Source organism: Sinohyriopsis cumingii, chromosome 16 (genome assembly GCF_028554795.1).
Source record: "Sinohyriopsis cumingii isolate HCF-2022 chromosome 16, ASM2855479v2, whole genome shotgun sequence".
Taxonomy (NCBI): domain Eukaryota; kingdom Metazoa; phylum Mollusca; class Bivalvia; order Unionida; family Unionidae; genus Sinohyriopsis; species Sinohyriopsis cumingii.
Genome location: NC_142976.1, coordinates 88,720,466 through 88,742,629, shown reverse-complemented (window position 1 = coordinate 88,742,629; position 22,164 = coordinate 88,720,466). Strand labels below are relative to the sequence as shown.

Below are 22,164 nucleotides of genomic sequence, written 5' to 3'. Positions count from 1 at the left end.
CATCGAGAGCGAATGATTGAAATTATTCAACGAGTTTAATAAACTGTATTGGAAGGAGCACCAATAACAGATTCTATTTATTTCATGACGACTATACTGATTTTATTGGCCAAAAAATGACATAACTTGCTGAGTGTTCCTTACCACTTGTCCATGGACTGGGTCATAAAATCTCTCGATGAGACTGACTATAGTGCTCTTTCCACATCCACTGGTCCCTACTAGCGCCAACGTTTCTCCAGGTTTGACAGTAAAGCTTATTTCTTTGAGCACGCTGGCATCAGAACGGGTGGGGTAATGGAAACTGAGATTCTTAAATTCAACGTCACCCGAGAAGGCCTCCTAAAGAATATGTTATAAAAAATTTCATAAAGATGAAAGCTTAGTGTTCTTTATCTTCCATACTCGGATTTTTAATTTTTTTGTCAAGAAGAATATTTATGCCTGGATGTAAAATTACTTTTTCATCTGACTGACCATTTCCTATTTATCATAGTTATTTTATGCTAGACTATTCATCGATAACTCACTGGAGTGAAATAATATCTATATTATTTCACAGCGCATCAATAGACACTGTTAAAACTATGACCTATAGATATGAAGGTATCTTTGACGCTCGCCTTGTATAGCGTTAAGCATGGCCTGTTTCCGTTGAAGACTAACCGAGTTCAAGTTCGTTTTCTTTTCTTAATGTGTTATTTTTCTTTGAATTAGGAAGTAAAATTGTGTTACTGTTTATATTTCCTGTGCGAATATTCACAAACACAAATCACCTGGACCCAGTAAGAAATTTACTACTTAAATCTGTATACATATTGCTAGTCAATACGCCTGAGCATTAAAAAGAAAGCATATTTGTTCCGAGTAAATAAAATATATATTTCATCTAGTGGGTGAATAACTTTAGTATTTTCGCCCAATCGATGAAATAAATCCGTTATTCACTCGGAGCAAGCAAATATGCTCTCTCTCTCTCTCTCTCTCTCTCTCTCTCGTTATTTCAACCATTTGTGATATTCTTCCACGGAAAATAATAATTGATCAGAACTCCAAAAGGATCTTTAAAAGATTTTAAAACAAAATATGTAATGGAAGGTCTTTTATTGTATACATCTACCGACTGGTAACATATTTACAACAAAACCTCTTAAGAAATAAAAAAAAAACTTTCAAAAGTATAGACGCCAAAGATCTAATCTGGCAATGTCAGATTTTATATCACCATCATATGACCAGACAACGACTTACGCATTTCTTGCCATCGTTGCCGGATGACTGAATCACAGGAACCCTGTCCATGATCCGAAAAAGCCTGGCGGCAGCCATTTTGGCTTTAGTAAAGTCCTCCCCACGTGACGCATGTCTTCCGATGCTCATCCCTCCATATATAATAGTTGAAAATACCCTAGACATGTACAGAACACATCGGTGTGAAAATACCATAGATATGTACAGAACACAACAGTGCATAATTCTATTTCTGACATGGTATATTATTCCCGATATGTAATGTTTATCATTTTGGAAATACAACCCATAATTCACTGGAGAAGAAATATTATTTGCAAATTGCTGGCTGTCAGATATTAATAATTAAAATGATATTTACAAGTAAATATGTTTTATTAAGGTCTGAACAAGCACGTAAATAAGGTTCATTAAAGGCTGGACAAGTAAGTAAATATAGTTTATTAAAGTCTGAACAAGCAAGTGAATATGGTTTGTCAAGGTCTGAACAAGCAAGTAAATATGGTTTGTCAAGGTCTGAACAAGCAAGTGAATATGGTTTGTCAAGGTCTGAACAAGTAAGTGAATATGGTTTGTCAAGGTCTGAACAAGCAAGTGAATATGGTTTGTCAAGGTCTGAACAAGCACGTAAATATGGTTCGTTAAAGGCTGGACAAGTAAGTGAATATGGTTTATTAAAGTCTGAACAAGCAAGTGAATATGGTTTGTCAAGGTCTGAACAAGCACATAAATATGGTTTATTAAAGTCTGAACAAGCAAGTGAATATGGTTTGTCAAGGTCTGAACAAGCAAGTAAATATAGTTTATTAAAGTCTGAACAAGCAAGTGAATATGGTTTGTCAAGGTCTGAACAAGCAAGTAAATATAGTTTATTCAAGTCTGAACAAGCAAGTAAATATGGTTTCTTAAAATCTGAACAAGCAAGTGAATATGGTTTGTCAAGGTCTGAACAAGCAAGTAAATATGGTTTATTAAAGTCTGAACAAGCAAGCGACTATGGTTTGTCAAGGTCTGAACAAGCAAGTAAATATAGTTTATTAAGTCTGAACAAGCAAGTAAATACGGTTTGTCATGGTCTGAACAAGCAAGTAAATATAGTTTATTAAAGTCTGAACAAGCAAGTAAATCTAGTTTATTAAAGCTTGAACAATCACGATAGAAAGGTTTGTCAAGGTCTAAACAAGCATCTAGTTTGTCTCATATTTCTATATATGTCAACACACGTTTGAAAGACTGAATGCAGCAACAAATACGGCGTTAGCACAAGCATTTAGTTGTACTGGTATTACAACATGCATATCTCTTGCAACGTTACTTAATCGTATATTGTCTGACTAGAACAAGTGTTTAAACGTGTTTTAGGAAATGGTCACCTGAAGACATAATGGAAGGTCAAACGTTCGTTCTGTACCAGATAAGCTCCGTACGTAAAGGCAGCTGCATAACCAAAGAAAGACAGTGAGTTGAACATGGCGAAGTTTACTCCGGATACAAAAGCCCTTCTAAGGCCCTTGCTGTTGAAAGAATATTTACAAAACAGAACTGAACTCTATTCATGCACAGACACAAAAACATACATCGACAGAAATGAAAAAGTGTATCAGATCATTTCAAAAGAACATATCAGTGCAAAGAGGTCAGAAAATTTAGTATAATAAGTATATACTACGTAAGACTAAATTGAAATCAATAATAATAACAACTGCTGTGTAAAGTTAGCAACACAGACGGTGGAACTTAACTTCCATGTGGAATGACCATTCAAGGCAACTTAAACATTATCTTATATACCCTCGCTTCGGGTGAATTTTACGAATAAAAGGGGAATAAAACACGCTCTTTTTAACATAAGAATGATCCAATTTATCTACGAACGTTTAGAACCTATTTTACATTTAGGGAAACACCTTTACGTTATACTAGAATGCTACATAACCTTGCAACAATTAGGATATCCGAGACACTGCAGAATACGATCTATAGGGATGCTAAAAAAAATTAAAATCTTTTATATAGCTTACCTCAACATTGACTCGATAACTTTGTTGTATTTCTCGATAAAGGTGTACTCTCTTGTTAATGAAGCGATCGTTCGTATGTTATCGACAGACTCAGAGAAAATCTGAAATTTTATCGAACAAGTAAAATAAATAGCAGCATCTTAATCAAATCAAAAGAGACGGGAAGATAATTTAAAACTTATCCTGGTGGGTTCCTTTTTTTAAAATAGGCTGAAACTTTGTTGAGCTGTTCTTGAAAAGATGTCGACTGACGATTTATATAACTGAAGTAAAGAGGCCATAATTGATAACCTATCGACAAAAGCTGTACGTAAATTGAAACGCTTGGATGCCATAAATCGGTCTAATGTTTAATTCTGATTGTTTTGGTCTTTACCTTTTTAAGTGATCTTAGTCACATTTGATAGCTGACCGGCTTGAAAGACCTTTACGATTGGATAATTTTGATCAGATTTGTTCAAATTTTATAAAGGTCCACGCGACAAATCTCATCTCTTTTTATGCTTGTGTTGAAGGCGGCATTATTTGAATATTGTTTGACATCTTTTGTCCAATTCTAGAAGGTATTAATGCCAGAATACACTCAGCTGCTAGAAGTGTCAACGTTTGTTGATCACCCTGTGAAAAGAAAGTAGTTTTAAAGATTTCCAACGCTTAGAGCTGTTAACGATTTCGAACTGTTAGAAACGACTGATATATATATATATATATATATATATATATATATATATATATATATATATATATATATATATATATATCGTAAAAATGAACAGACCTCGAAATTTTGTCAAATAATTTGCACCAGTTTTGTTAGAGGTAGATTGGAACTTTTCAACAGTTGGTAGTGCTTGTTATTACTAATGTTAGACAGACACGATCGGAATAAAAATGGAAAGGTTTCTTGACATATCGACTTGTGTCATATATTTGGTTTTAAATTGAAGAATCTGTTTGAAGTTCTTTTCTCTTTTTTAAACATCAGGAAAACACTGGCTACAGAGTGCGAGTAAAGGTTAAACAGTAAGGATGGTACGATTTAAATAGATTTAAACTCTTTGGAAAGATAATGCTTTCGTAATACATTTAACCATAAAGTTTAAGCTATAAGATAACGGATTAAGTTGGTGTTGAGCTTCTAAAAGAAAGCACGATAACAAAAGACATGAGCAACAGATCATACATTCCTTACGAAGGTCAAAATCGTCTAATATAAACTTGAGTTTGCACGTTTTTATAAGAAACCATATTGCTCACGGGGTAGAGATCGATTCGATAACCTCCGCGCGATTGTGTTCCACTGTCTGTGGATACTGGCAAGGCAAACAGACTGATCGAGGTTAACCCTTCAGAAGGTAAACGTGGATTAGACTGGTGTGTCACATAACGCGAGCGGCACAATACCACCTCATCTATTCGGCTTGTTCTTTATGAAGTATGCGACGCTTTAAATGCTGGTTTATCTTTGATGTCCAGAGGCGTGTTTGTCATATTTTCGTTCCACATTTTTAGCCAGGAAAATGTGCCGATTTAAAAATACTAAATATTATCTCCAATTCAGAAACGGGTGACTGAAGGCAGCTTTGACTGTTTTGTTTACTGTGTCATTTTCCTTTAATACCAGAATAACTAGATAGCCAAAAGAACATGATGCTTTAGACGACATTTTTAGAGTAAGTCGTGTATTTTTAATACTTGGGTCATTAAAGGATTGTAGAATTTGATGTTGTACAAGGCTTTCGGTGTGGAAGTGTGTACAAAAAGAGAATACAATTCGTTCTTAGAGGTCGTTATAGAGTTCAAAGAGATGATTATGGGTGTACATTTTGTGGACAAATAAAGGAGGATTTATCTAGTAACAGGTACGAGATAATGTTGTGGGTTGTTCCAATGGCAGCTGTAACCACGTCTGCCTCTTTCGAACCATTTATATACAGGAAAGTATGGCAACAGTGGGAGTTTTTATTTTATCGAATTCGCCGTTAAAAACGGATCGACTGGTGTGAGGGCTCTTGAATAGCAAAGATCGAATATTTATATCTTCACGTTTAGATAACCATGGTGGTGATTGGAGAATGAAGAATTTTGCACTATTGTTTACAGTTTTTAGATGTGGACGAATTCGTATGCTAAAAGGTGCAATTTAAGAGCATTTCGTTCACACCAGATGATGATACTGTTTCAACGTAAGAGGTGTTTGAATTGCGATCATTCATAGTTTGTGAGTTTGGTCAAAAATCGATAATCATGGTATAAGAAATAATTTGGTGATTATAAATCTTTGAATAGCTTTGAAAAGGCGTGTCTTTGTTAAAAACATGGCGGGTATTTTGCACATTGCGTTACGGTATTTGCCACGACACCACTTATAAGACTTTGTTTTATGCAGAATTTAAGTTATTCCATATTACATATGGGCACCTGTTTAATTACAGCCATAATGGTCAAACATTTTGTCCGATAAAGGTATTAAAGGTTAAATATAAATTTACGGTATTGGACATCCCATGTGACATTCTAAAACGTAATAAAGAAGTATCACATAATGGAATAATTAAGTAAGATGTGAAAGTTTAAAATTTAAATTGATTAAATTTAATTTTTACAGTTGTTTTATTGGTCTGAGCCAATATCTTCTGCAATATATTGATATATTTTAGAACCAACGCTTTTGAGTTCAACTCTGTCTAAATTTGGAACTTAAGCCTATTGATTTTGTTTTTATTGCCAGAGGCAAAAATAGGGGAAAACTTAGTGTCGTGCGTTCAGTTTCAAATAATTGATTGATGTGTTTTGGTAAAGTTAAGGAAACGCAAAACAAGACGATTGTAACCAGTCGGGTGATGGATTAGAGCATGCGCGCAAAGAATGATACATGAAGTGCCGTACCACAAAGTGGATTGATCGTATCTAGGTTAATACAAGTAATCCCTTTTGGTTAAAGTAATTAAATTTAAAGACCTCATTCATGTCAAAGGCAATCAGTACAAACAAACAAACAAACACATTTTTGAAGTTCTTATAAAGCTTATTGAGCATTATTTCCATTAATTGTATTATTTGTAATAAATTATACTATACTAATTTTAATGGTCATATTCAATATTTGTATTGGGAGTAATTAATCTTTCTTTCTCCCTTCTCGTCTACGTGAAGGAAGAAAATATTTAATTTTTTAAGTAAAATTATAAACTGAATTCTCTGCTTTCTGATATGTATTTCCGGCTAGAAAGAGAATAAAAAATTATTTGTTAAATGACACAGTGTCCTCAGTTAATATGATAAATGGAGCTAAGCGTCTGTTGTGTGAATGAAAATAATAATATTACAAATGCAAAAGGACCCTACAAAACTGACCCAGATATTTCGGTCAGCAAACAGGTGCCACATATCACCGACAACAAAGTGCTAAAACACCTTACGCGAATAAGTGTATATTAACTGCGACGTGAAAAACTCAAATGGCGCGCTGAGAGCAAAACTAGATTTTAACATTATTTAGAAAATGAAATAGATAACATGTAAACAACTCATCTTATTTTAGCATACCTGACCGGCTTCTTCTAAAGATCTTTTATCGGATTTAGTAGATCCCTGCAATATTTTTCCATGAATTAATCCCACACCAACCATGAGAGGTAGAAAAGCCAGAACAACCAGTGTCAACTTCCAGCTACAGAAAAAGACGATGAGCAACGACACGACAATTGTTGCTACAGACTCCAACATATTGCCAAGTTTAGAGCCGGTTACCTGTTGAATAGACAAAAAGACGCATCGATACATGTATCAACGAATATTTAAACATATCGCGAAACATAATTTTCATTACGAATCTATTTATATAAAGTTATATATTCGTTAGTACGTGCTACAGACCTATTGATTTTCATTGTCATTGATTGTCATTGGTCAATCACACGAAACAAATCCAAAGATATCAACAAAACGAGTTTTCAGTATGTTTATCTATGTAATGAGCCCACCAAACAGTACCTGATTATAATATTACACTAACCTTGAATTTGTAATTGGTAATTGAATTTGTAATTGGTAATTGAATTTGTAACTGGTAATTGAATTTGTAACTGGTAATTGAATTTGTAATTGGTAATTGAATTTATAATTGGTAATTGAATTTGTAATTGTCAAATATTTAAAGTAGAAGTTTAAGGAAGTTTTCAATCAGAACTGTTAATATTTTAAATACCACATTTTATTCAAAGTCGATAGTACAGCTAAAATTGATTATCCTTGTTCGTCGCATGCAAATAAGTAATCTTCCTTGTACATATGCATTATATATAAGAATTTATTTTCAGAATATAAATAGGCACACTTGAGCATCTGTTTTATTTTAAGATTTTTAATGAATATACATTTTCACCAATCTAAGTGGCACACAAAACCTTCGATATGTTTGACTGAGAGAAGTATAGACACCTATACAGGAAAAATTTCAGCGCGTTTAAAAGTTCGCGAATTTTCAGTTTGAAAATCATTTGCAATTTAAATTATGACAATTTTGCAGTTATTCAAGTATCTTATCATGAAAATTAAACCACAATATAAATTTCTCACAATACGGTGGGCAAACTGTGGCCTTGCGTTTACGAACATTTCAACAGTAAACCATTTTTACAATATATATATATATATATATATATATATATATATATATATATATATATATATATATATATATATATATATATATATATATATATATATATATATATATATATATATAGCATACCAGTTTTTATAATTGGTTGTGTGATTGTTTTATAAAAGTAGTATGGACAGCAAAACGGAAAATTCTAGAGTGGATGTAGAGAAGGAAAAAAGATGACACAAGCAAATGTTTGTGCAGGAATTACATTGTAGTAGAATTATCAGGCTGTTATGCTTTTCTAATTAATTAATTAATTAATTAATTAATTAATTAGGCAATTGATCAGTTAATCAATTAAAAGGATTTTGTTTGTGCAGGAGTAACATTGTTACCAAAGTATAACAACCCTATAGACCTACTACAATCGAACTCTTGCACACACATTTTCAAGGATGTTATACTTTAATAAGTCATGGACGAATTAATTAGTCTGTAAGGTATAGCAGCCAACTTAAAGTACCACAACGCAACTATGTCATCAACAATTACAATGGTCACCTTTCTTCTTCTGTACAACCACTCAAAATGCGTCCGTCTCTTAATGAATCAGCTAAGAACTTATGCGCACTTGTTGTTATCATCGTATCCTCGTTTATTATCCACAGATTATAGAGAACGTACCCCTTGTATTAATGTACAGTCATTTGCCAATCTCGTGGTTAGATGACCCACCCTATTTTGGGGATCGTCGAAGAAGGCAATGTCCTGGAAAGAAAATAATAGCTGTTTGATATATCGTACTGTTTTATTGCGATGAAATAGATTTGTGAATATGAGTTAAAGCGTGATTAATACTCTGTAGTAAATTTTATTTATAATAGCATCAGCTTTATGCCTTTATGTTGTGCCATCCCAATTGAAACCCGATTTGTATTTTTTAACACACAGCCACTTACATACAGTGTTTTGCATAAAGAAGAATCAACGTAAATACATATAGCTTAAACATTACTATAAAATACACAGTCATAGAAGCTACGCACCACTTAGTCTTGCAATCAATGCATCACACAATCATTCAAGCATTGCATCACACAATCATGCAATCAATGCATAACACAATGAGGCAATCAATGCATTACACAATCATTCAAGCATTGCATCACACAATGATGCAATCAATGCATCACGCAATGATGCAATAAATGCATCACACACTTATGCAATCAATGCATCACACAATCATGCAATAAAAGAATCGCACAATTATGCAATCAATGCATCACATAATCATAGAAGTTATGCATCACACAATCATGCAATCAATGCAACACACAATCATTCAATCAATGCATCAAACAATCATGCAATCAATGCATCACACAATTACGCAATCAATGCATCACACAATCATTCAAGCATTGCAGCACACAATCATGCAATCAATGCATCACACAATCATGCAATCAATGCATCACACAATCATGGAAGCAATGTATCACATTATCATGCAATAAATGTATCACACAATCATTCAAGCAATAAAAGCATCGCACAATTATACAATCAATGTATCACATAATCATAGAAGTTATGCATCACACAATCATGCAAGCTATGCATTACACAATCGTGCAAGCTAGGCATCACACAATCATGCAATCAATGCATCACACAATCATGCAATAAATACATCACACAATCATGCAATCGATGCATCACACAATCATGCAATCGATACATCGCACAGTCATGCATGCAGTGCATCATGCAATCATGCAAGCTCAGCATCACACAATTATGCAGTCTATGCATCACTCAATCATAGAAGATATGCATTGCACAATCCTTCAATCATTGCATCACGCAATCATGCAATCAACGCATCACACAATTATGCAATCAATTCATCATACACTCATGTAAGCATTACATCATACAATCATGCAATCAATGCATCACACAATCATTCAAGCAATGCATCACTCAATCATGCAATCTATGCATCACACAATCATGCAAGCTATGCATCACACAATCATGCAAGCTATGCATCACACAATCATGCAATCAATGCATCACATAGTTATGCAGGCTAGGCATCACGCAATTATGCATGTGATGCATCAGGCAGTCGTACAAGCGATGCATCTGATACACCACTGAATAATTCTGCTGACAATCCATAAAGGTAATAGGTTTAATAGATAACAATAATTGATGGATTAAAGGCACAATATGAATATTATCCATCATGTTTTACCTTAGCCCTAAAGAAAAAAGTCCAGTTATGGAGAATACACAGCCTACATACCTGTCTGATAATGGCCCCGAATGCTAAACGTCTCAACCTCCGTGTCAAGTTGGCACCAGCGTTAGCGAAGCAAATATACTGCAGGAGATGACCGATAAAAATTAGATTAAGCTTAAGTTTTGTGACACAACAAATCTAGTATCTGCAATTTTTGTAGGTGCAAGTAGCAGCGGTGCTCCAATCATAAACGGGAACAAACATTAACAGCAATAATAGTGCCGATAATCTCGAATTACTAGAGCAAAATGATCAATCAGTTTCAATACAAGACGGAAAAATTGATAATGGTTTATGTTAAACTCCATGATGTTGGCTAACATTTAGAACAGAAGTTTAAGGGACGAGAGACGGACTCGTGAGATCTAATAGTTTTGATAAAATCTGATTTATGACAAAATAGTAAATAGTTGCGGTATGAATGGAGAAGTCAAGCTATCCAAAATGAAGAAAATTTCCAAAATAGGAAAACAGAAGAATAAAGTACGGGTCTACAAAGGGAAATTAAATCTGTGTATAAGACGTACAAATTCTGATGCAAGCTTGATGAACGATATCAGTGTACTATTTAGTTTAGAGCTAATTATCTGTGTGTGTGTGTTTGATTTGGATTTTTAACGTAGTTTTAAAAAGAAATTCAGTCATATCGCTACGATGTCTGCAGTGTTGCTGTTTATAGTGATGTCAAGCACTGGGCATAATGCCGCAGACATGTAGCATCATGTCCCACCTAGTCACACTATCCTGACACCAAGCCGATCAGTCCTAACACTAACCCCTTAATGTTGAGTGCCTAGCGAGGCAGATGTTACAACCATTTTTATAAGTCTTTGGTATGACTCAGCCGGGGTTCGAACACGCTACCTCTGAGGCGGGCGCTCTAACAACTAAGCCACCGGAGGGGTCTCAAATTACCAACGTCATTATTAACAGTTCAGATTACCTAGGAAGCCATCTATAGCTGTTGATGACATTTTGCTTCTAATATTTACATTTTCCAAGTTGAGAAACAAATTCATGTATACACCCACATTCCAATAGCAGGTAGTGGAAATAATAATAATAATAATAATAATAATAATAATGATATTATTATTATTATTATTATTATTATTATTATTATTATTGAGATTTGTTCCGTAACCCTTGGCCCAAGTTCAACTCACAGTAGGGTATGAATTTTCAAATCACAGTAGGGTATAAATAGAAACTTCTTTAAGCTTGGGATACTATTTTCTCTTCATATGTAGTGTCATTTCATGTTATCACACATCTTTCTGTAGGATCCAATAATATCATTTTTCGCTCTGTCTGATGTATATTTGTAACTATTTGTTGTTCCTTAAATATGTAACAATTTTTGTCATTGGATCCTGAATGTTTATGTATTAGATGAAAGTTAATTATTGGGTCACAATGCGAGTGTGTGCACTGTATATTTATATTATCGCGCAACCTCCTACATACACACACAGACACACAGACACAGACACAGACACACACACATACACGTTAGAGAATTACAACTCGTGTCAAGCAGGCATCGGACCCACATGTAGGTATATGAGAGACAGAACTATGTGTGTGTGTACGAGTGTGTTATTGTACATAAATGGCTTAATACAGTTATCGTAATATTAGATAGTACAATATCGAATTTATTACTGTAATCACAGTTATACCAACAGAACGCGGATCACGGCATATAATATAGCAGTTCCCACAATAACACCAAATAGGATTTTAGCCGTCTGTCTTATTTGGTCTTCCTCGGCACTGAAAACCTGCAAAAAACGAATTTATCTTTCAAGTCAGAAATCTGGCTTTGAGGGACACTCATCACTCAACCATATGTGATATTTGGCATAATCCAATTGTAAGAGTCATTTTGTTTCTATCTTTCGTTCGTCAACATATATTTATCATTTTCATAATGCTTCTCGTCATTATGGCATTGAAGATAATATTAGCCATTTAAAAAATACAATGAATCCAAAATTATCGGTACTTGTGACTTTACAATTGTTTGTGATTTTTCTGTATATTGCAAAGTTAAAAGTCCTCGCTGAATTTAAATCACACTGTAATGATAAAAATATGTAAATATTTGATATATGTCATGTGGCTACGCGTTACAGAAAGTTTGCAATCTGTAAAGAAAAAAGTGATTCAAAATCAGATCTCTGTGAGTGGCCACTCCCTGTCAGTTTGTGAGAATTAATGAAAATAAGAAGTCTTAGAGGAAAAATAACAAAATTCGCGTAGCTGGTATAGGTGAGCTATGATAACAAACTAAGAAAGGATTTATTTACCACATTTTATATACTTACACCAATGAATTCAGACAAGAAATACGCAAAGCATGGTTGCAGTGCCCCAGATATGACAGCTAAAAAGCAACCTATAATAATGATATACCACTCAGGAGAATTGAGAAGCAAAATTCTCTTTATCGAAATATTGTTCGACTCAATTTCTTCCATTAGCTGAAAAGATAAGTAGATAGAGTCATTTAATAAGGCATTTGGCAAGGCAGTTAAAAGGAAAACATCAGGAAGTATTACAAGCAAATTAAAGTGGTGCATTTTGATTTTAAAAAAATATCAGGCACGGAAGGTGTTCCACCGTTTTGGTGACTTATTATTTGATAGAAAGACGCCATTTTTGCGAAACAAAGTGTAACTGAGTATTGTTACAAGGTCTAAATTTTAGTTAGGACCCTCACGCGCAGCAGTGATCAACAGGATCATGCTAAGATCAACAGAACGATACTAAGATCGATAGAATCATACTAAGAACAACAGGATCATACAAAGATAATTATAATCATATACTAAGATCAATGGAATCATATACTAATATCAAAAGAATCATACGAAGATCAACATAATCACACTAAGATCAACATAATCATACTAAGATCAACATGATCATACAAAGATCAATATAATCATATACTAAGATCAATATAATCATATACTAAGATCAACATAATCACACTAAGATCAACATGATTATACTAAGATCAACATAATCACCCTAAGATCAACATGATTATACTAAGATCAATATAATCACACTAAGATCAACATGATTATACTAAGATCAATATAATCACACTAAGATCAACATGATTATACTAAGATCAACATAATCACCCTAAGATCAACATGATTATACTAAGATCAATATAATCACACTAAGATCAACAGAATGAAACTAAGATCAATATAATCACACTAAAATCAACAGAATGATACTAAGATCAATATAATCACACTAAGATCAACAGGATCATACAAAGATCAATATAATCATGTACTAAGATCAATATAATCATATGCTAAGATCAACATAATCACACTAAGATGTGTGTGTGTGTGTGATTTGGATTTTTAACGTAGCTTTAACATTTTTTCAGTCATATCGCTACGATGTCTGCAGTGTGGCAGTTTATAGCACTGGGGCATCATGCCGCAGACATGTAGCATGATGTCCCACCCAGTCACATTATCCTGACACCAGGCCGACCAGTCCTAACACTAACCTCTTAATGCTGAGCACCAAGTGAGGCAGCTGTTAGTACCATTTTTGTAAGTCTTTGGTATGACTCGGCCGGGGATCGAACCCACGACCTCCCGCATCCGAGACGGACGCTATAACCACTAGGCCACCGGAGCGGTCCACACTAAGATCAACATGATTATACTAAGATCAACATAATCATACTAAGATCAACATGATCATACAAAGATCAATATAATCATGTACTAAGATCAATATGATCATATACTAAGATCAATATAATCATATACTAAGATCAACATAACCACACTAAGATCAACATGATTATACTAAGATCAATATAATCATACTAAGATCAACAGGATCATACGAAGATCAATATAATCATATACCAAGATCAATAGAATCATACCAAGATCAACGGGATCAAACTAAGATCAATATGATCATTCTAAGCCTTTTTCCGTTAAAAAGAAAGACCAAAATGTGTCGCAGATTCAGCCATTTTGAATATCATTCTTTGTTTGAACAGATTACTGTACTGTGTACATAGAAACAAAACGTTAGCAACAAATCCATTTCTTGAATGTGTTTATTTGTCCTGATATTGGTCTATATACGTTTAAGAAACAGTAGTTGTTACTAACAAGACGTTTAAAGAGGTCAATATATGGACAGCATGCCGAGCATGCGCAAACATTGTTGGACACCATGTACCTCAGACTTAGATCTAACGTAGTACAGTGAAGTCTTGTTCAAAATTCATTTGAACGAATTGCACAATTTCAATGGCGAGAAAAAGAGAAGATAGACTGCATGACTTTATGACAGACAATGAAATATTTATGCAGCCTTGTTCACTACATGTATATTTGCTACACAAGCAAACAATCTATGTACGGAGAATCAACACCATCTCTTAGGACAACACTGCTTGAAGCAGGCATTGTTATTGAGATTCGAATGATACAGACCGAAGGAACACTGCTACAACTTGCCCAGTAATTTATCCAAGACAAATGGTCAAGATGTCAACCGAAGAATTTTATGAGGTTGCAATAATGACAGCCTGGAGTCATGACCCATATGCTATGGGCATGAGTAACATCAACATAAATGCTAAAACTGTATTTTACCTTCTCTTCCTGGGAGTTATCCTTTGCATGTTAAGATTAACTTAAAATATTTCTTGGTTTAAAAATATATTAAAATATTTCTTGGTTTAAAAATATATTAAAATATTTCTTGGTTTAAAAATAAACTCGTACTCAAGTCGCCATTAGAGCGTAATCTCAATCTGGTTGATACTATATGTGAATGTTATATAGACGTATGCAGTTTCAAGTTATATGCCTGTATTAATTTTCGACTGTGGTTTGCTTGCCTTTTATGTGTAAGGATGTTTGAGGATACTGTTGCTGTGTAATCACGTAAAGCAGTAACTCATGTCCGGAGAATACGTAGAGAACCAACTTCACAACCGTGATAGAGGTCAAGATTATCTGGTCTCCACAATGCTATTTTAAAGCAATGGAGAAGCACATATTTAGGGAGACAAATGTTGACTGACCCACCTGTTCTGAATTTTCCTCGGCAGATGTTGGCTTAGTTGCGGGTATGGACGCAACGCTTTCTTCTAATGGACGTTCATCGAATAATGCACGTTTCAACTCTTCCAGCACTGGAAAAAATTTAATGCTGTCTATATTCTTGATACCATGTGTTTAATATATATATATATATATATATATATATATATATATATATATATATATATATATATATATATATATATATATATATATATATATATATATATATATATAACATCCAAACACGTGAAAGACACATTGAATTGCATTAGGGTATGTCGAATGATATCTAAGCTATTCCTGTTACATGAAACTTCTATTCTGAATATCTTGAAGTGATTAAAAACATGTCTGTAACTTTCTCAAAAACAGAACTAATACTATGACACCACATAAAATACCATCTTCATATATACATAAGTTTCGTATCAAATGACATGGAATTATACAAAAGAACTGCTGAGCTATGCTGGTTAAGTGTCGGCGAATAAATAGAGTGATTGACAGAAAAGGCGATTACTACAGAAATCCTGAATCTCGATACAGAATCTAAATTTTCTTTGCTATATTGTTTAATCATTATTCTCAAAATATGACTTACATTCATCCTCCGCCGATTCTTTATGCATGACCTGTAAGACAAATACAGTAAATGGTAAGCAGGAAGACTGGTCTATTTTGTACTTGTGTTGCCTTTACTGAACACTTATTTTTCGTGAAGATTTGAACCGACACTAGATAGTAGTTAATGGGGATACCTTAGCGTCAATGGAAATAGCAGCCAAAAAGGTCGTGGGAACGCTAGCGTCAAGACTTTTCAGACCCCCCCCCCTCCCCGGGAACGTTTAGCGTCAAGGGGAATTAAACATGGGGAATATTGGGCCTGTATAGCGACACGGGAAAGTGGGGTTGTTGTATAGGAACAAAATGAATGGAACAGGTGAGGTGACGTCACGGTACTGGACATTGATAACAATGTGGCAAGGGTTTGCCTGAATACGCGCTAATCTAGGGAGAGACAAATACATTAGAGATATAGACATAAACATAGACATATACAACATACATACATAGATTGATGAACATTAATCTATCGCATTTAAATTATAAAATCGACTAAAAGTTTTTTTAAGCAAAGAGAATAAGTATTATTTCGAGGCATATGAGTGGCCCTGACATAGAGGACATCGCATAGGTCTTCTTCTCTTCCTTAAACTTCTGACTTCTGGACCGTAGATGAGGACTCTCTTTAGACAGTCTTGTCTCTCCACATAGATTCTTCTTTTCCAAACGTTCGTATCGGTGATTCGTATGATTGTCCGTGATGATGTGACATACACGGGTAAGTCCGTACTGAGCAGAATTGACGATACGAGGATAGTTGATTCAACGTTAGTCCACATCTTGTGACAAGAACAGGTGAAGAGAATGAAGTGAACTGCTGTTTTTTATAGTGGAAGAGCGGATCGAAACGGATTGAGTTTTTTTCACCAATCCCAATGCGCGCTACAAAATTTAGTCACAGTACGGAGTAATTCTTCAAATCCGAAGCGAGCTGCCTGTGACGTCACATTCCCTATATAGATGCGCTAGCGTCTGTGCGCAGCGAATCAATGCGACAGAGTTTTCAAACATGACGGAAACTAAGAAGACGATGAATTGGGGTGCACCGGCCGTGGAGACGAGAACCGATGGCATATTAGCGGCTACCAAAGTCAACAAAGTCCAACTTCCAGAAGAGATCGATTTAATTGGGATTTAGTGGATTGTCTCTCTTCTTCGCAAGAATTTATTCCGGTATCAGCACCTTCGTCACCTTCTCCTTCTTTACCACACGTCGAGGATTTTAAACAGAGACATATAGAAGAATTGGAGAAATTTTTACAGCAGCAGAAAGAAGCAGAACAAGCATTTCTCCTTCAACAGCAACAGCAAGAAGAAGAGGCACGAAGAAGGAAACGACAGGAAGAAGAAACAGCAGCAGAGAAGAAACATGGTCTAGGAGAGAAGGGGGACAGTGAAAGTCAAACGGTGACGGTACTCTTAGACATTTTGGTAGAGTTCAGGAGTCTGAAACAAGTGTATCAGACTTCTTTTTTACGACCAAAGAGAAAAAGACCTTCCCGAGGCAAACAGCCCAACCCTGTTACTACACCTGAGATACCAATCCTAGTGATTTCTACCAAATCATCATCGACACGAGCAAGTCCAGAAGTAGGCCTTGGCCATGGCAAAGTCTTAAGGCAGCTAAAGCTGATTGCTTCTTGTTCCGGAGTTTGTTTTGTTAAGAAAAAAAAAAAAAAAAAACACCCAACGGTCCTTTTCAGGGCCACTCACCTCTCTCCAAATCAATTAAAACTCAAAATCCCTTTTTTGCCCATGATGTACGTGTGTGTGAGTGCGTGAGTGTAGGTTCTTATTATGATTATAAAAATCAAAACCAAGAGACACTTGCGTTTTCTGTCTGGTTTATTCTGGTACAAATTGTACAAGCCAATTCACATTACAACACTTTAAGAAGTTCATAGACTTCTTCTGTGTCTTATTTCACTCTAACTTTTGAATTTCTTGTACAGTGATTTGTTTATATTCCACTGTGATCGTTGTGATGTGTATTTTATCGCTGTACTTAACCATTTGGCTTTTTTGTAATTTTGTCTTTCGTGCTGTTCCATTTTAAACATGTGTTGAAATAAATGTGTCCCGAAAAAAGTATAAAAACTCTTGTCTTGGCTGTCTTCGTGTCAAAAGTGACATTCCCTACACTATGGCTACTCTGCTGTCCCTGCTCCCTCTTCATATACTTTCAAAGTCATTGACGAACACTTAGATCGTGCCAGTTGCGAGGCCTCGTATCTTGGCCATCTCTTTAACATGCTAATTGCCGGACCTAGCGGTTCAGGCAAAACCGAATTTGTCAAACGTTTAATCGAACATAAACATCATGAGATGTTACAAAGAGTGGGAATCGGCGTACAGACTCTTGCGAGAAAGTCAAGGCGATTCCATCGAGTTTGTGGAAGCATTTCTGGCGAAGACGGCGGGATCGTGTCTAACCCAAATCAAACCCATCTGGTCATCTTCGACGACATGTTAGGAGAAGACGAAAAAGAAAATAAACTGTGGTCTACGAGCAAAGGGCATCATCGTAATGCCATTGTCATTTACATCACCCAAAATTTGTTTCAACAAAGTAAAGCCCATTGCAACATCAGTCTGAATGCTCATTACGTGTTCTTGTTTAAAAGCCTTAGAGATGGATTGCAAGTTCAAGTGTTATCCAAACAGTAAGGAACGCTTTGGCTGACTCATGCGTACGACGATGCCAATAAAACCCACACGCCTATTTACTCGTGGATTTAAAACCTACTACTCCCGATTATTTGCGAATTCGTACCCATCTGTTTCACCACTAGTGTTAAGACGGAGGGCCTGTTGTATACAAGTCTCCGTCGTCGACTTAACAAAAAAATCTATAAAAACCTCTGACACTTTGGGCCTGTCTCATACAGCGTCAACATGACGTCCTTTCAGTCTCATCTTCCCGTCAAATTGATTCGTGCCTTTTACGGCATCAGTCGAGAACAAAATCCACAAATACATGCTCGTGTCTTAGAAGCCAGTCTCAAAGAAGCCTTACTATGGTTTACGGTAACAACACGTCAATTACTGCAAGGAATCATTCATTCACATTCCTCATCAAACCAAACGCTTTTTGACAGAAACAGTAGCCTTGAGGCAACTGACCGGTCTCCGCATCGACACACAAACCAAAAATAAAATTATTTCGAAACCTGGAGGTAGCGGTTCTCTAGAAGGCGTCATCATTCGCTCCCTCTTAAAATGGGATCCCAATGCCCCCAAAGTCCTTCCCATGACAAAAGCCACTCCCAAGAAAGCCATACGGACCCAGAATAAGAAAAAGAGTCTCTATGGCCAGGACGCAACCTTACATTCGCAAACCACAGCCTGCAGCGACGGTGACAGCGTATCCAGTAGCCTCAGTTTCTTCCACTTCTCCGTTGCTGGTGATGCCTGCCAAGTCCAATTTGACAACCGTTCTTCCTCATTTGATGAAACAATGGAAACCCACCTCTCCAATAAATTCTCCTTCAGCGGGGACCCATCCCATTAGCACAACCGCCACCACTAACCCCGACGTCTGCTCCCGTGGTACATCTTGACAGCTAAAGCCTTTTCCAAACCACAATTTAACCCCATTCTAAGTAGCATCAGCGATCAGCGAAGAGTGGGTGACCTATTAAAAAATGGTGAAGATGTTAGCCAGCATTTACTACGATCCACCCATCCTGCAGGTTACGGAGGAGTTCAGAAATTGTATTGTGCTGCCAAAACTCGACAGTTTACCTCAAGTGCAACAATGGTTACAAGAACAAGCCACGCACAATTTCTCAAACCCATTACACCTTACTCAAACCCTTTTGACGAAAATTTTCCAGAGGTCGCACCCGAGTGAAGGGCATCGATCATCAATGGCAAACCGATTTAGCCGATGTCTCTCATTTGGCCAAATACAATTGTGGCTACAAATACATGTTCTGTGTCATCGGCGTCTTTTCCAAATTTTCCTGGGTCGTGCCATTGGCTTTCAAATCGAGCAGTGAGTTAGTGCGAGCCCTCAAACTGGTGTTGAAACAAAATGGTCGTCACCCTGTTCGATGGCAAACCGACAAATTTCTGAACCAAGCTTTCCAAAAAGAATTGAAGAAACATGACATTCATTTTTCCACTACCGAGAATCCCGAAACCAAAGTCAACATCGTGGAACGTTTCCAACGCACTTTGAAAGAACGCATGTAGATCTATTTTACCCATCAACTCACTGTCAAGTACATCGACGTCTTACCGCACCTAGTTCAAGTGTGCAACCAATCTTACCATCGTTGCATCGGATGTGCCCTCAAGAAGTGACTCCCGACAACGAAGTGACTGTTTTTGAGCACCTGTTTGGTACGCCCCCGACTGTGACAGTCCCGAAGAAAAGTGGAGTGTTGGCAGCGGTAGATTGGATGCGCATTGACAAAACCAAACGAACTTTCGACAAAGGTTAATTATCCATCTGGACCACCGAATGTTTCGTGCCACTGGACGAGAATGTGGCCGTCATCCTGCCGTCTATAAATTTGAAGACATAAAAAAGAAGACGATATGTACGGCATCAAAAATGTTCTCGAACGAAGAACCCGAAAAGTGGGAAAACGACGTGTCAAAGAAGTCAAAGTACGTTGGAAAGGAATTTTGATTCTTTGATCGACGCTTCGTAAGTCATCGACTATAAAAAAGAAGTGACCATCATGCCTTTCAACACAGCCGCAGCTGCCACTACAATGACCACTCCATCACCCAGTTCTTCTCTGCAAGATCTACAAAAAGCAACCCTTGCGGGTGTGGTGTGGAGAACGCTTGCCTAAATCTTAAAATGTCTTTTTCTGCCAAATCTTTGTGTGTATTGTGTCATCGCTGCTGCCATTGCCAATTTGAGTTTGCAACAAGGAAACAAACAATTGTTGACCAGTTTACTGAGCAATTGCATCGTTTACCTTCTTCATAATCCTTCCCTGAAATACTCTTATAACGGGAACAACGGAAGCCTTGCATCCAACATCAGTCACCCTCCCATCAATCACAACCACAACAATAATCCTCTTTTAGACACTCCTCCGACTTCAAATGACCCCTCGGACAGCAGAACTCTGGAATTATGAACAACATCAAGCAATTTTACTTAACGTTACCCAGTGACAGTTCCAGGTAGGTGTTTCCCAACAACACTTTATGTTGTTTCACTCCCAAATTACATCAGGCCATCCAATTAGATCACGAAGCCCATTGGGAAGTGCCTTTGGTGGAAATGATTCAACCTACACAAATGAAAAAAATCACTGAAACTCAAACACTTTTGAGGTCGATGTTCTGGAAGCTCAAGTGCAACAATACTTGAATGAAACCCAACCTGTAGATGACTCGCCTACTGATACATATTCCGGATTACAAAGCGTTGGTCATTCAATTATGTCCCGCATTGTTTGACATTTAGGGTGGGAATGTCAAGATGATCAAGCCAGGTGAGCTCGTACCATTCATCGCCAACAACTTGGATTTTTCGAAGCATTTTAGATCCATTGTAGAAATGAACCAAGGACTCTATTTGATTTTGTGTACTCTAGTGTGGTGGAATCCAACGTGGTGGGACACATTTCCTTGCTGTTACTATATGTCTTTCCTTTCAAAGTGGATTCAGGCACGAAGTCTGACGAGGTAGGTGGATACACCTATCACGTTCACCTCAAATTTGTACATACTCATTATTTACTCGTCAGCAAGTCGTATTTTGACACTGTCAACATTGCTATAAAAGAAGATCTGGGACAAAATATTCCATTCACCAAAGGGAAAGTCAGCGTGAAACTACATGTTTGAATACGATTCTCTAACGACTCGTAAGTCATGTATCCTGTGTACCGAGGAGTCGCTCGACAGCGACGTCATGGTTTAGGAGATATGTTGAAATCAGCCTTTCGTTCTGTGGCGCGGTGTTGAAACCGATGTTGACACGAAGATTGTGCGCCTTGAAAGATGCCGCGTTGACACACGGCAAAGAATTTTTCCAAACTTTCATCATCGACAAACAAATCCCCAAAGAAGTTTTCTTGAAAGCAGCCAAAAATGTTTTGCTTCAAACGGGCAAAGAGATTTTGGGCAGACGAGAAACTCCTATAAATACACTGGACGGTACCGAGTCAGACACTTCTGCTTCCCTGACGCCACAGCAAGGACAAGGCAGAAAGAGACAACGAAGACACCACTTCAGAGGTCTTCACACCCCTG

At 36.4% G+C, this 22,164-nt stretch overlaps 1 protein-coding gene across 1 annotated transcript in view; it reads right to left on the bottom strand.

Moving 5' to 3' along the window:
• Nucleotides 1-22,164, bottom strand: part of LOC149780961 (ATP-dependent translocase ABCB1-like) — a 40,206-nt gene that overhangs the window by 4,341 nt on the left and 13,701 nt on the right. The window contains exons 8-18 of the mRNA XM_089938067.1: nucleotides 15,917-15,947; nucleotides 15,298-15,404; nucleotides 12,529-12,684; nucleotides 11,881-11,982; nucleotides 10,202-10,279; nucleotides 8,569-8,652; nucleotides 6,822-7,025; nucleotides 3,273-3,373; nucleotides 2,625-2,765; nucleotides 1,252-1,408; nucleotides 145-342 (exon numbers count right to left, since the gene is read on the bottom strand). Of these exons, the coding sequence (XP_089794193.1) occupies nucleotides 145-342; nucleotides 1,252-1,408; nucleotides 2,625-2,765; nucleotides 3,273-3,373; nucleotides 6,822-7,025; nucleotides 8,569-8,652; nucleotides 10,202-10,279; nucleotides 11,881-11,982; nucleotides 12,529-12,684; nucleotides 15,298-15,404; nucleotides 15,917-15,947 (1,359 nt within the window). The remainder of the gene's footprint in view (nucleotides 1-144; nucleotides 343-1,251; nucleotides 1,409-2,624; nucleotides 2,766-3,272; nucleotides 3,374-6,821; nucleotides 7,026-8,568; nucleotides 8,653-10,201; nucleotides 10,280-11,880; nucleotides 11,983-12,528; nucleotides 12,685-15,297; nucleotides 15,405-15,916; nucleotides 15,948-22,164) is intronic.